General features: G+C 37.3%; 1 protein-coding gene across 7 annotated transcripts in view; it reads left to right on the top strand.

Annotated features, from left to right (window-relative positions):
• Positions 1 to 6,575: 6,575 nt before the first annotated feature.
• The window catches only part of LOC100368397 (sperm-associated antigen 17-like), a 45,103-nt gene continuing 35,081 nt past the window's right edge, over positions 6,576 to 16,597 (top strand). For all 7 annotated transcript variants that reach the window (XM_085505124.1, XM_085505128.1, XM_085505125.1 and 4 more), the window contains exons 1-7: positions 6,576 to 6,786; positions 7,697 to 7,837; positions 8,078 to 8,269; positions 8,692 to 8,863; positions 9,690 to 9,881; positions 11,161 to 11,342; positions 16,277 to 16,424. In XM_085505124.1, the coding sequence (XP_085361250.1) occupies positions 6,703 to 6,786; positions 7,697 to 7,837; positions 8,078 to 8,269; positions 8,692 to 8,863; positions 9,690 to 9,881; positions 11,161 to 11,342; positions 16,277 to 16,424 (1,111 nt within the window). In that variant the 5' untranslated portion in view covers positions 6,576 to 6,702. The remainder of the gene's footprint in view (positions 6,787 to 7,696; positions 7,838 to 8,077; positions 8,270 to 8,691; positions 8,864 to 9,689; positions 9,882 to 11,160; positions 11,343 to 16,276; positions 16,425 to 16,597) is intronic.

A 16,597-nucleotide genomic window follows, 5' to 3' on the forward strand; every position in this document is an offset into this window, starting at 1 on the left:
ACAACCCTGGTAGACCCATTGTCTCAGCATGTAATTGTCCGACTGAGCACATAGCTCGATATTTGGATTCAATGTTGAGACCAATTGTTACGTCACAGCCTACGTATGTTCAGGATACTAATGATACACTTAGGAAACTAGAGTTATTTCGTTTCACACCGGATAAACCCAGATTTTTGTTTTCTATGGATGTAAAATCACTTTATACATCTATTCCGCACACTGATGGACTGTTGGCTTTACAGCATTTTCTGAATAAAAGGGCAGTTAAGGATCCTCCTACGTTTGTGTTGGTGCGCTTAGCGGAATTAGTTTTGAACGGGAATTGTTTTTCTTTTAATGGTAAACATTATATACAGAAACGAGGTGTGGCTATGGGCAGTTGTTTTGGTCCGAGCTATGCATGTTTATTCATGTCATATCAAGAGGAGTTAATTTTTTTCATCCTTTCAAGGCACTAAACCTGAATTTTATGTCAGGTGCATTGATGATGGCTTTGGTGCCTTGTCAAGCAGTCGGGATGAGTTATTACAGTTCATTGACTTTGTTAGCAACTTTAATCCCGCCATACAATACACACATGAGATATCAGAAATAACACTACCATTTCTCGATATTTCTACTAAGGTAGATGGTGATCGGATTTCTACATCAATTTACACAAAACCTACTGATTCACATTGTTATTTACAGTATGAATCATCACATCCTACTAGAATGAAGGACTCCATACCTTACTCACAGTTACTCCGGGTACGTCGTGTTTGCAGCGATGATACTGATTTCCGTAACCAGGCGAGGAATTTATGTAATTGTTTCAGAAAACAGGGTTATCCTCGTAATGTCACTGGTAAAGCATTGGCCAAGGTTGTGTCAATGTCAAGAACGGATTGTATTGGATCTACGGTTTCCCGTGACAATCAGGATCGTGTAATTTTGGCACTTACGTACCATCCTTTAAATGTCAGGATTAGAAACATTATGTACAAACATTTTCACATTTTACAGACCAGCGAGGAGACAAGTCCTACGTTTCCACTAATGCCTACTACTGCCTGGCGCCGTGACACTAATTTAAGGAGGTTATTGGTGCATACGGGTGAAAGGGGAGACCCTGAGAAATATGGTTCTGTCCCGTGTAATCGTCCTAGGTGTAATACTTGTCCTTTTATTACAGACACTAATCGTATATTTGGTCCCAAGGGAGATGTTGAGGTCAAATATCCGTTCAGTTGTATCACTATGAATGTTGTATATTGCATTTCATGTATTAGATGCGGTAAACTTTATATTGGTTCTACAGTTCGTCGACTGGGTGATCGGTTTGCTGAGCATCTACGGCAAACTAGACAGAAAAATCGTTATTATCCGGTTTCACTTCATTTTAATTCTAGTGGACATAATATTACAGATATGTCTATTTCTGGTGTATGTGTTGTCAATGGCAACGAAAATCAGCTCAGGCGTGTCGAGGAGGAAACTATATTCCGCCTTGGAACTAAAGAACCCCATGGTATTAACAAACAGTTCAACTCATTTGTTGAGCTCACTACCTAAGGCGCGTTATTTGTTCTATTGTGGAATTTTTTGTGATTCTAACTTATAGTTCATGCGCGTTCTTACGTTCCTATGTTCTACCTGTACGTTATCACACTTGCTTCTATGCTATCGATAAAGAGCCATTGCTCGAAACGTCTAGCTATTTTTAATAGTTATTTAGGACTACGATTACCAAATATTATCTTCAATATATCACATATAATTTAGTTGTCGGGAACTGCTATACTACACTATAGGAATGGTACCAAAATAGTGGCACATATAATTTAGTTGTCGGGAACTGCTATACTACACTATTGGAATGGTACCAAAATAGTGGCACATATAATATAGTTGTTGGGAACTGCTATACTACACTATTCCGTGGGCGCAGCCATTTTGTTGTTATGTAAACATTCGCGACGCATGCGCACTTACGAGTACGCGTAAGCAGATAGCTTTCATTTCACCGCACACGGAAAGCATTCTGCCACGAGTGGCGAAATTTATCAAACACAATAGATATTCACCATTTCGCCACGAGTGACTAAAATCTTGCGTAAAGTTGCGCGCACACGGAAGATATTTGCTTAAGCAAACAGCCACGAATGAATTTTGCCTGAGCTGATAGCTCTCGTGTGCGCCAGGCTTAAGGCGCGTTATTTGTTCTATTGTGGAATTTTTTGTGATTCTAACTTATAGTTCATGCGCGTTCTTATGTTCCTATGTTCTACCTGTACGTTATAACACTTTCTTCTATGCTATCGATAAAGAGCCATTGCTCGAAACGTCTAGCTATTTTTAATAGTTATTTAGGACTACGATTACCAAATATTATCTTCTATATATCATATTTATCAGTCCGGCACACTTGGAGGCGTGGCCTGTTCAGCATTTATCAACAACCAATCACAAGACTGGTTACGAACCACATCGAGGTCACGACTCGGTTAGCCTTGCTCAACTGGTTCGTAACCAGTCTTGTGATTGGTTGTTGACAAATGCTGAACAGGCCACGCCCCCAACGGTGTCGTGCGTTCGGACTAACCGTTAGGAATTCCTAAATGGAGTCAATTTGTGTAGTTTTCTTGATTTATTCTGCAGATATCGGTAAAATGTAGGTAAGGCTTTGGCGAAATTCGAAGGAGCAACTAATATTCTTGAACCTGGTATTTTTTTTAGATTTTATTTTTTATTTTTTTCGTCTGTTTTTTCGAGTTTAAAAAATGTGAGCTGGCTGGAGCCTTCATCCCTTGTCTATTTCTTACACTAGATACCAGCCGATAACCCCCCCCCCCCCGCTCATAGAGACTGCGCATTACAGTTGATTATAGTTCCTGGGCTCCCTGTGATGAGACCGCCATCCGAACTCCGCACAGTTCGATACGCGTTACTTATCATCACTGCACAAAGCAGATTTGCATAGAACTCATTTGCATATTCGAATATGTTCGAACTACAAGATTTTGGCGGTTAACAAAGTTATGCGAAAGTCACTTGGTTACTTTAATCATTTTAATAAGACGTTTAACGCCCTGAATCCGAATAAAATGTTTAGTGATTAGAACAAAATATACAAGACTTGCTTTAGAAAACTGCAATAATTTCCTAGATGCCAAAGCATTATAATGTACAATAAATAAATAACTTTATAAACTTACTTAGAACCTTTGTGTTCTATGACTGTTAGACGCGGAAAATCGAATCCGTTTAAGCCAGAAATAGTATTGAAATATTTACCAGAATACAAGATGAACGGAAATGTTAGGAAACCCCTTTCAGTGAAATTAGTCTTTAATGTTTCTTTCCCAACTATATTCGTTAACAGAACGTTTCTTTCCTCCAAGTTTTAGTGTATCACGTGCGCCATTTCACCACCATAACATTACCTCGCAAAACATAGTCCGCGATAAAATGGTTCGTATTTACGTTTTTACTGAAGTCTGACATTAATAAATAGTTCGGATGTCACATACGTTTTTTTTTCACCTTTTGTAGTACGTTTTCACTGATGTAACAGCTACAGAAAAATGGCCGTGCGTAGTGAGGTGATTGACCACAAAATTGAAGGCTGCCTGTGGCAGAGGCACTATTGCGTAAAGCGCAAAGCCCTCTGAGAAGGAGATTGACCGCCATCCTCAATCTCCTTCCCAGAGGCCTTTGCGCTTTACGATAAGTAACGCGTATCGAACTGTGCGGAGTTCGCGCCATCCTATTCGCCTATCTGTAGCTTACCGCTCCCACATGGAACGCGGAGAGCACGCTTTCACAGTTCCATATCAAGAATGTCGTGATCCACAAATCCCAGTTCGTTAGTGTTAAAACATAATATCACAGTAAATCATTCAAGAATTGTTGTGTGATGATTTAACCATGAAACTGAAGTCATTCCTATTTAAAAAAATTATCGATAAAGAAGGACGTGTTTTCAACAACAAAAAATGCGCAAAAATTCTAAAAAGCGCCCATTTTTGAAAATTTTTCATAGGAATCCAGATAAATTAGCGAAACGACCGAGGCTCTCAACTTAGTTTCCTACTTCAATTTGCGTCACATGTTATTTCAGTAAGAAGGGCGCATAACGTGGTGGCATTGTAAAGAACGTTAGTTAGAGATATTTTACAGAACCAGCTGACCGACTGATCTGGCAGAATTGTTGATCAAAGTGCATTATTCCTACTATGGAAATATCCGTATCACGCCGATCTATATAACTGAAAGCTGCCTGCAACAAATGTCCTATGCAGACTTCGTCCAGTATATCAATAATGAAATTGAATACATAAGTAAAACGGGTGTTATTCGATTATTAGTTCTCGACAATGAGAACCAAAAGGTTGACGCGCCACCAATGAATAATCGCTTTGAACAGCTTATCACTAGCAACAGCTAGACAAAAGCCGTAAAATAAATGAGAAAAGTTGAGATGAACATACTCCTTATACCGTCATAGCGCAGATTCTTACGCCGAATACCTGTCCTTTTTTAATTTTTTTTTATTTAAGGTATTTTTTTATTGAGTCAAGTTTCTTAAAAATGCATTTCAGTTTCACATAAATCTCATATGAAATACCTTTACATAGTCAATACAGTCAGAAATTTACCCCATTTCTTAATATGTGCATTTAATTTCCCTTTTGTTGGCAATAACAGTGTTCAGTGTTCTGAATATTTTGAACAAACTGTTTAAGATGTTTGAAATGTGGATTTTTTTCTTTACATTTGCAGATATAAATAACACGCTTAGTTACCAATAATAAAAAATAGGCAACAATGACTCATGTGGATCTCCCAACAGAATTGTTTAATCAGATATAGTATTTCTCAACCCAATATGTTTTCCCCATCGCTCAGAAAATGCCTTCCAAAACAACTGAACAAGAGGACACCTTATCATAAGGTGCATAATTGTAATATCTGTCTTTAATAGTTCCCGCACATTAATTTGTTTCACGATCTAATTTAAGATGGCCGAATGGTGGCCATTTTTGTGCTAAACAATCATCGAAATCAAGCATTTATTGATGGATTTTGTTCAAATTTGGTACATACTTTGAACATTATGGAACCTTGATGCATTTTATCATTTTATTTTTCAGATCTAATTTAAAACGGCCGACTGGCGGCCATTGTGTTCTAATGAGTGCGGTTCTAGTGCTGTATCTGTATCTCTGTCATGCTTTGACTGATTATGATCACATTTTATATATTCATTATAAATCATGACATAGTTATATTGGTTTGACTATCTGATTCAAAATGGCTAAGCGGCGGCCATTTTTGTGCTAAAAAATCATCAAAAATCAAGTATTTCTGGCATTTTGTACAAACTTAGTATACATACGTTGGGCATTATGGGACCTTGATGCACGTCATTTTATTTTTTTATTTTTAAATGATTGCACTTATCTTAAAGCCATATCTTTGTATGCTTTGACTGATTATGTTCAAATTTCATATATTCGTTTTACATCATGTTATATACATACACGTATTCAAAATGACGGACTGGTGGCCATTTTGTTTTAATTAATGCTGTTCCAGGGCAATATTTCTCAATATGCACAAGTACTCGTCTGACGATCAGATACAAGATGTCAATCATTTTAATGTTAAAAAATTATCATAATGAAGCATCATCTTCTGGATCCAAACTCCTGACATGTATTATAATACAAAAAACAAAATTATATATCTTAAATTTGATAACTAACGGGGACTGCATGTATGGCTTGTTTATAAAAGAACAGCTCGGGTTTAAAACAATTGCAAAACAATTGGCACAGTACTAACACTTTTTAAAGAACTAGATTCCGGATCAGCCCATGTTAACCGCGTCAGCCTTCAAAGAGTGAGAAACGTCAGGTAAGTGTTTGAAATGTGTTGAGAATCTGAATAACGTTTTGTAGAGGCCATGTAGTTTATGATATGTAAGAGGTTGCAAGGAAGTGACGCGAAAACCGATGCGTCGGCCAAACAGGAAATGATCGCGCAGCACGTTGGCAATTGTCTTTGATTACTAAATGTTTCTGAATTATTTTGTGATTGACTTCACACTTCAATTTGATTTGCGTAATAAGTGGGCTGTAGATATTTTGCGACCTCGTTTTTTAATATGATATAATATTTATAACAATCACAATAACTCGAATCACACTCTGAATTTTTGCTATGTTTCGTTCTCAATTATTTTTATTATCCAATCAAACGCCGACATTCACGCACTTAGCCCTCTCGTGACAAATCCGAGACATGATCTGCACTGGAGTAAATAAACCACCAAACTCAAGCTTAGCAACAAACCGCGTTGGAGTTAATAACCGATTCTGTACAGATATTCGGAATTTTATTTGAACGCCTAAAAGTTGCACAGTTTCGTAATTTCGCCCAATTTGGTAAAATAGTCTTGTTATTTATCTAGGATAAATAATTACTTGAAACGATTGAAGAGATAGAATCCACACAAATCCTAATTTCATGGCGAAGGTTTAGTTGAATCCTCTAAGAATCACAATCATTTGAACCAATCTCATTCTGAAAGCCTGTGCACTGTTGTTTGGCAACCTGAACACAAAACCTCTCGATCACTGTAATGTTTCGATAGCTGTACCATAGTGTCTGCGTTTTGAGGCAAGTTCGATATCAAAACCTACAGCAATTAAGATGCCTCCCAAGCGGGCCAAGAGTGGCGGATCTGCAGGCGTTTCGCGCTGGGAAACCGGGCTCCTGACAACCGCTTTCGAAGAGGTAATTTGTCGTAATTCACTGAGCTCGAGCTGAGATCAATGCCATTTTGTGGGCGTCCTTCGAAATATAGTGTATTTCCCCTTGACCCTAATTTCAATGTTGGTCATGTAATATATAAAACTTTTGTTTATTTTGATAACTATAACACATCTTCTTTGTAGCTTATTGATCATTGTTTTGTGGCCAGCTTGTTTAAGTAAAGTGAGTAGGACACGGAGGTAACCGCCAATAAATGACAGTTCTGTATCGATAAAAGTAGTGCAATATATATCTATATCTATATCAACAAGTATATTTAAAGTTTGTACGACCTTTAAAGAATCTCTCCTTGACCCCCTAAGCAATGTACATGTTCTGGATTTTGTACTGTTCATAAGAAAACTTTAATATTCAACAGAATTGTGAAATGAAAGCTCTTCTATATTAGTTAGTGGCTGCTTCAGTACTTCAATGTTTCAAGATTTTATCTAATTTATTATCATTCATAGTAATCACAATAATTAGTGGTAGATATTCTGCATCTGCGTATGCGAGTGGAATGCAACTTTAAAATATCGTGCAGAATTATCTTGTGAGGATAGAGATAATAATTTAGTGTTATTAAATAAAATAGACATACTGATTTGTAATGCTGTAATAGTCATAATTTATTAAATACTAAGATTACATATGAATGTTCAAGTTACAAGTCAGAAACATTACAATACTTCTGGTATGAGTTTGTGAGCTATCACAAACAAAAATTGTTTTACGATATTGAAACCCATCATAAACTTAGTAAAATACCGTATATGTTAGATAAATCAAAACATATGGACTAGATAATATAATAGTGACAGACACATTTATATGCTGCACTATGTTTAGTTGATTTACTCATTACAGATTTATCACCATTTTCTTATTTTAGGATACATGGAAAGCCAATATTGCATTGGTAGTCAGTAACCAATTAGATGACAACATTTACACTGATATCCTATCCACTACTATAGCATCAGGACTCAGGAGATTATTCAGTGTCATTTCTAAAGACCAACTATATGAAGAGGTAAGGCAATACTCGCATGGATTGTTTTCACATAATTTCTTTCAGGTATGAGTGCTGCATATTTAAATTTGCCAAACAAAGATGACTATAATAATTATTGTTTGTTTGTCTACCAATTATTCTCTGTGATCTGCATCTACCACACACAAATCTACCCCAGCTGCCTTTGTATGTTTTCTTCACTTTGCTACTAAAACATATTTTTCAAGTCGGTGTCATGGATACATTGTTTTATTTCAGGTCAAAGAGCTTGGGAATCCTAAAGCTAAGAAACCTAAAGAGACCCCCCAGTTCTTTGAAATCTGTGAAGTTGTAAAAAAACATCTAGATGAGGAAGAGGACATACCTTTACCGCTGTTAGGTAAACTATTGAAATGGAAACTATTGGATATTAAAGCAAAAGATTTTAAGAGACGAGAAGATGAAAAAAAGGTACAATATTTGGGTTATGCATTGTTGTGTTGCTGGGTCTATGGATGGTTTACTATATTAGGGACTATTTTACATTACTATGCGTTTTTTTTTATCAAAGTTATTACTGCTGTTTTTTACTTTAATGTTTTGCCATGTTCTCAATACAAAGCCATTGCTGACTAATTTGCATTTAAAGCCTTGTTTTCTAATCCCTGCAACGATATGATACTTATAATTCTTTGCCAATATATTCCATCAATGCAAAAGCTCGGCTTAAAAAAATATAGGCAGCAATGGCTAACATGTGATAAGAGTGAGTTGTGTAAAATCACATCACAGGGAATTGAAATCTGTTCAAAACACTGTATCGATAGTATTGATATAAACATGTACATAGTCTATTGAGATTTAATTGTTTAATATGCCACATTTGTATTCAGGCTGCTGAGGGTAAAGGAAAGGGTAAAGATGGTAAGGGTGGCAAAGATAAAAGGCCTAGAAGTAAATCTCCCACCAAAGGAAAAGGCAAGAAAACACCTGAACCACCAGCACCCAAACAAGGTACTAAACTAAAGAAAAGAGGAGAAGAAGATGAAGAAAATAAATATATTGGTAAGTTATGATATTTATTATATGAACTCAAATCATGTGAAAACATTTAGAAGAAACATTCACTTACAGAAGCTACTGTAAAATCAGTATTGAAAGCTGCAACTATTATGCAACAGATACAACAGAGTGATTCAGTTTCTATTAAAGCATCTGTACATGTGAGAAATGGTGAATTTCCAGTTCTCGATTGTTCAAAAAGAATGTATGTGGTGCCCTGTAACAAGACTGATTTTGTAGGGATTCCAAGTTGAAATGGCATCCATTCAAAATCAAGCTTGTTGATTGTTGAGAATTCAGGCTTAAGAAAATAAAATTGTATGTTGTCTGTGTTGGTGACTTGAGGCACAAACAAAACGTTGTGGCTGCTGATTCCCTTTTTAACTTTTACAGTTACTTAGTCTATTTCATTTTACCTCATTAAAAATTTCATAATTCCATGATTTTCTATTGCATCAATAAGCACAACTAGTTGTGTCACATTAAATCTTTGTGCATCAATGGCGCGTCATAACGACTTAGAGATTATACTGATGAGGCTTTTATTAGGTATGCAAATTCTATATACAGATTTTACAGTGATACTTATCAACACCTGCACTACTATGCATACTTTGACATAGCTCTGCATGCGAGGGTAAAAGAAAATGTGCCTTTTTTGGATTTACCTACATGTGTATATTGCTCAATACAAATTATAAGATTTGATTCAATTTGCCAATTATGTTTTTATTAAGAATGTTTGTTCATCGTTTACCTGTCACCATTTTAGATTTGAATATTAAAGTTTAATGATTTTTTCTAATGACTAACATACTTGTTGCTTCAGATGATGAACCAGATGATGGTCCACAACACTATGTAATCATAACTGGCTTTCCACAAGCACAACTACTGTCTATACTAGCAGATCTTGGTGTGGTCATTAACTGTATTATCAAAATGGAGTCAGAAGACTATTCAAGATTTGATCAAAATGAAGAGGAAGAAACCACTTTAGCAGAAGGTGAAATAAAAGAAGGTAATACTTCAGTTTTGTTTGTTTGATTTCGTAACATGATGTGTGATAAATATACATGTCTCATTTTATTTTATGCAGAATAGAAGGCAAACAATAATAAACTTTTCTAATTAGTTGGTTAGACTTTTACACAAACTGATACTATGTACCATATTTTCTCTTTTAGAAGTGCTTCTCTAATGGTGATAGAAGCACACATAAATAAAAAAACAACATTTATTGTATATTTTGGCCATAGATAAACCTATCTCATTCATTGGTATACACATGTGCTACTAACAGAGCAAATATGATACGTATCTCATATCTCTAAAATCTCCAAATAATAATTACTTTTATAACATATTTCAATCAATATGTTTAGTTTCAGTGACTTTAATTGTCCTAAATTGTCACTAAAATGAAACTTTTTAGATTCAAATGGGATTAAATGCAATAATAGCTATTATAGCTAGGTAAATGTTAGTGATTAAATTCCTTTGAGTAATACAAAAACAACATTAATTAATTCAGAATTACACAAGTACACAATAAATTAATTTTAAATCGACAGAATAATTTGTTTATTTTTACATAAATATGAGTAATTAAATGATCAGTTTTGATTCAAGATAAAAACTTGTGTTTGTTCAGCCATGTGCTGCTAAATTTGTGCTCTTGATCTGATGCATAGCAATGGCAGATTTTCTTCAATTATTTCACAAAAACTCAATGTTTCTCAGATGCTTACATGTACATCTAAAAGGCTTAACACCTGTGAGATGACTTCATTATCATTATCAATCTACCTCAAATATTGTGTTTTGTTTTCTTTAAAAACGTCAAGGTAGATCAAAACCTTCCAGCAAGGCCCAAAAACATGATTTTCTGGTTCACTATGCATTGCTATGCGGTATATACCAAAAGAGGGCACAATTTTGTTTTGGCAATGCACATGCATTCTCCATGGTGGTACATGTTTTATTTGTCATTTGTCTTGGAAAATTCTCTTATTGAATTTGATAGTGAAGTGTTTTGTGGTTATGAGTTTTGTTTATGTGTTAGCTCACATAAAATTAATAGCAAATTCTTCATATTTTACCAGCAGATGTATTTATCTGTGACTAGATGTGATGTAATTTTTAGTAAAAAGTTGCATTTTGGCGATGGTTTCAAATTTGATTTTTTTGCTTGGATCAAGTCGTAAATATAAGTACAGCAAAAATCATCAAAATCGATTCGTAACTAATTCGCAACTTCTTCTAAGATTCCTGTAATATAGTATTATTTATATCAACAGAAGATGAATTACAGAAAGCTAAAATTGAGAAAGCTAAGGAGGAGTTATCTAAATTCTGGGAAATGCATGAGTTGCTGCTACGTAAAGCTGCTGTGAACTCCAAATTACATGATGTAGCCAGACTGAGTTATTCCGTAAAAGAATCTATTATTCCTACAAACCTGGAAGACAATGAAAAAAGGGTAAGGGTTATACAGCAGTGCTATAGCCATGTGACTCTCACATGAACTAAGCATGTAATCATTCACATTGTTATACCATGCCTGTCAGCAATACAATCATCTCTAACATCGACTGAATGCATTCTATGGAATCCGCAATGATGCCAGTCAAACTGGTTGGTGTGGTGGTTAACATTTCAGTCCTTATCGCTGTACATTTTTTTCTCTTTGTACTGTAGTGCTAATTTACTAAAAAATAACAGCCTAAAATGCTTGCATGACGATTTGCATTTAAGGACAGCATTACATGAAAACAAAAACAGTGTTTGAATATGCTTTGTATAATAATGTCTTTTAAAAATCTGCTAAAATGTAATAATAATCTTTATTGCACAATCGTCTCCTTATTTGGATATTGACTCAGAAAAAGAAAACGCCAAGCGTACGTACGTAACACTCCTGCCGACTCCAGGAGCCTGGGCCAGGGTCGCTTTGCTAACTCCATGGACCAACTTAGTTGTGTACGCCTTTCCTCCCTTCCCACTAGTTCATCAGGCACCGGAGAAAATTTCGACAGGTGCACACCTGCATATTATCATTGGTCGCACCCAATTGGCCAAGCAAGGCCTAGTTTCCACTTCTGTCGGAAATGCTAGTCGAAACACCAGTAGTGCTTCCGGACTTACTGGACCTGCTGTCCCAACCAGACGGCGCACTACCAACGAGCCCAGCGGGTATCACTTACACAAATAGAGGCTCTCAGTAGACCCACACATATGAAAGCTTTATCTGAGTGGGCTGCCAACGTCCTGGCCAGGGCGAACAGGGATTCTACCAATGCGGCCTACATTTCTAGATTGCGAGCATACACTGATTAGTGTAGCGGAAGGGAGATTGGCCAGGTAGCAGGCTCCTTCATCCACCTGTTTGACGAAGTGGGTTTGTCTTGCGCAACGATCGTTGGCTACAGGTCGGCCTTGTCCCCCACCATTGAGAACGTACGAGAACGAGACTAGCCGATTGTCCTATTATTAGGAGACTATTTACTGCTTTCCAGACGCAGAGACCCCATACAAGGAAACCGCCCAACTGGGACTTGTCGGTTGTGTTGTCTGCTCTAAGCAGACCACCATTTGAGCGTCTCCGATCAGCACCGCTCAGGTAGGCGTCGGTCAGAGCTCTGGGCATTGTCCTTCTCGGATGATGTACCGCCGTTATGGACAATCAAGTTGTGCTAAAGACACGAATCAGGTTTCTCGTCAAGAACCAAATCCCAGGACATGATCCTCACCCGATTGTCATCCCCCCGGCTGTCAAATTTTGACGGCCCGGAGGGTCAGGAGGAATTGCTTCTCTGCTCAGTTCGAGCACGGAGTTACTACCAAACTGTACTAAGGATTCGGGACGGGGTGCCAGGAGCATGTCTTTGTGTTACGGCTCAGGCAGGCAGGCAGGATAGGACGGCCTTTCCAACTTCCATAACCAGATAGTTTACTGCGACTGTATTAGAGGTCTATAATACTTTAACTGCCTCGACACAGAGCTTGCAGAAACACCAAGTACAAGTGCATGAGGTCTGTGCGATTGCCAACTCACTAGCGCTAGCGTCAGCCCCCCCCCCCCCCCCCCCGAGCACAAACAGAGGGCAGGTTTTTGGAGAACGCAGAACGTCTTTATCAACTACCACCTTAGAGACACCAAATCCATTGAGGAGGGTCTCTTTAGGTTGGGTCTCGTCATAGCTGGTCAGTCATGGTTTGCTGACCCAGCCCGAACGACCACAAGGGTCCCCGCGCATAGGCAATATGTCAGTCTCTGCATTTTTTGCGGACAGATTTCTATACCATCAGCACTCCGGGGACAGCACAGGCAAGGTAAGACACCACCCTTTTTGGGTCTTAACTAAGGTGTTGAGTGATTACTATAGAGTGTTTCATCCCGAACTGGGAAAAGACTTTCATCATTTTTCTGTTTGCTCGTAAAACCCGCCACCTATCGGTGTCTGACTCTGCCTACAGTTCAAAATAGTCATTTTGACTGACCGGAGTCTATGGTGGGTAATTGAACGTAGTGAATTTAGGCAGAGAGTTCTCCGAACCCGCCTATTTTCATAGTTCATACCCACCATAGACTCAACCCCCCCCCCCCCCACCATCCCACTCCTTCCGTACCGTTGGTCAAAGTCCTTGAGGTTGAGAGAATGTAACCAGAGTGATTAGCCAGCCGTATTAGTGCCGCCATATGGCCTCGGGCACGTGGTTCATGACATAAGAGAAAAGAATCCTGGGGTCATGGGGCTTCCCCTGACCTAGATTCTATCTGTCCGTCATTGGCAGTATCGCTGATTAATGCCTACAGCTCAAAATAGTCATTTTGACTGACCGGATATTAGAGCGTGTAATCATTCCATATTTGGAATTCGCATTTCCTAATATGGTAGGATGAAAATACCCTGTAAAATACCGCAAAATTCAGCACGCTGTCAATTATGGCATTACGGTGACAGATGTATAATTACTACCTTATACTAAAATATATTTGGATATTTAGAGTACTAACGAATTCCAACTTGTGGTCTGATTAGACTTAAAATACACCACGAATATTCACTTTTGAGATATAATTTTTGGTATGTGTTGGTTCTTGGATATCTAAGCTTCGTCGTCCTGTACTTCGTTTAGTAATTTGAACTTTCCAGTTTGCGTAAAAAGGGAGAGTTTTGCGATTTTGACATTGAAAATGCCTTCGCTTCATTATTTGCTGAGGGACGGCTGCTTAGGTATGTGCTCTGTAACTTACAGCACATGAACCTAAAAACGTTAGGTAATCAAACAAAAATGACGTTGTACTAAAGTCCAAAAAGTACGTTCAAGGTCTTCATTTTTCAAGAAATCTTTCATTTCTTTGACAACTAACATGCCGGAAATCAAATTAGCATAACAATGCATTTGAAGGTTGTTGCCATTTTATTCGACAGCTTTCCACACTAGTGCCACACCACATACAACTAACATTTATATCGTTGTTGGGAAATTCACGTGTAAATTGCGTTTTTAAGTCGCGTACCATAAAGTGCGTTTTACAGTTCCTGACAATAGCTGACTTTTTTTTACTATTCTGATGTGTTCTGGGCTGTATATAACAGTTAGACACTGACAAGTAAGTAGGTTGGTACTAGTAAACAGCTCGGGACATAGTCAATATAAGAGCCTGAATCAGTTAGGCCCTGAAAATAGCGTCATCGCACAGTATTCCATTAATGAACGAAGTTCACATAACAATCTTATGCCTACAAATCATCCCATAATTATTAACAAGTTGTTATTAGCTTATACTAAAACAAGCCAGTAGGCTGGTTGGTGATCGGCCCTGCTCAAAAAACAAGCGACATGTTTTCGGCTGTTGCCACGGTAGGCATCGGGCACCATATATGAAGTTCGCCAAAAAAACACTCTGTCTTTAGAAGTCACTTTATTTTATTGGTAAGACGTATTCTGCTGTTAAATTTAATATTTCCATCCGATTTGCAATAGTATTTTCTAGATTGAAGGCAGCATTTACAGTTCATTCAAAGTTGCGTTGGGATTACATTGATACAGTGTAATAATGTCGGCGCCGGTGATCTCTTACCGGTGTGCAGGCAACACTGCTATTACAAGGCTGGTAAGAAGTAATAAATTTGGGGCGAATGTATTCCAATTATTAGTGGTGGTACGACCTGCCTGTCAAGTATGAACAAAATCAGCCAAGCCAAAAAAATCACAGAAGAGTTAAAAAGCAATTCTTGGTGAACAATAAATAACCCCAACTTTGGGGTCACATTTCTCGGTAATGAAAGAAGATACCAAAAATTCAAATAGTAATTTTGTGCCCACACTCAAGCTGAGTAGAATGAGCTATGTCTGAAATGTTTTACCCTGAATTTGTAGGAGGAGATACATTTGGCACATACATACCTGCCACATTTGAGTGAAATCGGCCAAGCCAGAAAAATCACAGAAGAATTAATACGTGAAAACTGTGGGAATCATACACACAGCCGGTAGGCTGGTTGGCGTTCCGCTCTGCTCAAAAAGCAAGCAACATGCTTTTGGTTTTGGACATGAATGTGAAGCTAACTTCAGTTTATAACTAAAACCGTGATTTTAATGGCAATCCTAGCAGAGCGGATCGCCAATATGTTATTTAGAGTACAAACAATTTCCCACTTCTGGTCCGATTAGAATTAAAATACACCACGAATATTCACTTTTGAGATTTTTGGTATGTGTTGGTTCTTGGATATTTCAGCTTCGTCATCCTTCATTTAGTAATTCGAACTTCCCAGATTGTGTCAAATTATGTCTAATTGGGATGGGTATTGCCAAGCAAGTTTATAAAATTATAAACAAACACTGTGGAATACTTTATTTTCGCTGGAATTAATTTTTGCTGAAAAGGCTTTTTGGGCGTTTTGTATGGAATTTATTTTTACTGATTTTTGATGAGTTTAATGTGAAATATAGAAAAAAAAAGTATATTCGCTGAATTTTATTTTCACGGAATCATCCCTTCAGCGAAAATAGCAAAAATAAATTCCAAGCAAAAATAAAGTATTCTACAGTATTTTCGTAAATAACACTGACTGCTATCCTTTGCAACATCAATAAGATCATAATGGTAATGTTTATTGGTCTCTGAAACTAGAGGCATTATCAGAGCATGGGTCTTATTTTGGAACTCCTGCTAGGATGGTATTCCCAGAGTAGTGCCAGTTGTTAAAGAAACATAAAACTTTAATTCTCAACAAGGATGAAAGGAACAGTTACCGAGACAAAGCCCTACTCCCCGCAAAACCCTACAGATACGAAACCCAATTACCGCGAAAGCCACTCACCGCGAAGCTACTAGTAATATATATTAATATAAGGTTGATTGCAATGACACTTTCTTGTACCTATATTTATCAATTGCAGACGGCATTTGGTACAGTTTTGTTTGAAGACGTTGCATGTCAGATGTATGATTTACTGGATTGGAAGAGACAATATCATACTTATTTATACAATATGAATTTAATTAATGTGCCCATAGCTACTGGTATACCTGCTGTTGCACCAACTGGTAAGTACAATATTGATGGCTGAAACAGTAATATTTGTTGTGAGACGCTGTGAGGTAACTGTCATGCATTGAGTAGCAAGTGTATTTTAAATTCAGTTGACTTTTTTCTGTGAGCTTTGTAATGTTGACAGTGGTCTAGTTATGTTCAGTGTATATATAGTTACACATTTTAC

The sequence above is a fragment of the Saccoglossus kowalevskii genome, chromosome 11 (genome assembly GCF_978046115.1).
Source record: "Saccoglossus kowalevskii chromosome 11, keSacKowa6.1, whole genome shotgun sequence".
Classification (NCBI taxonomy): Eukaryota; Metazoa; Hemichordata; class Enteropneusta; family Harrimaniidae; genus Saccoglossus; species Saccoglossus kowalevskii.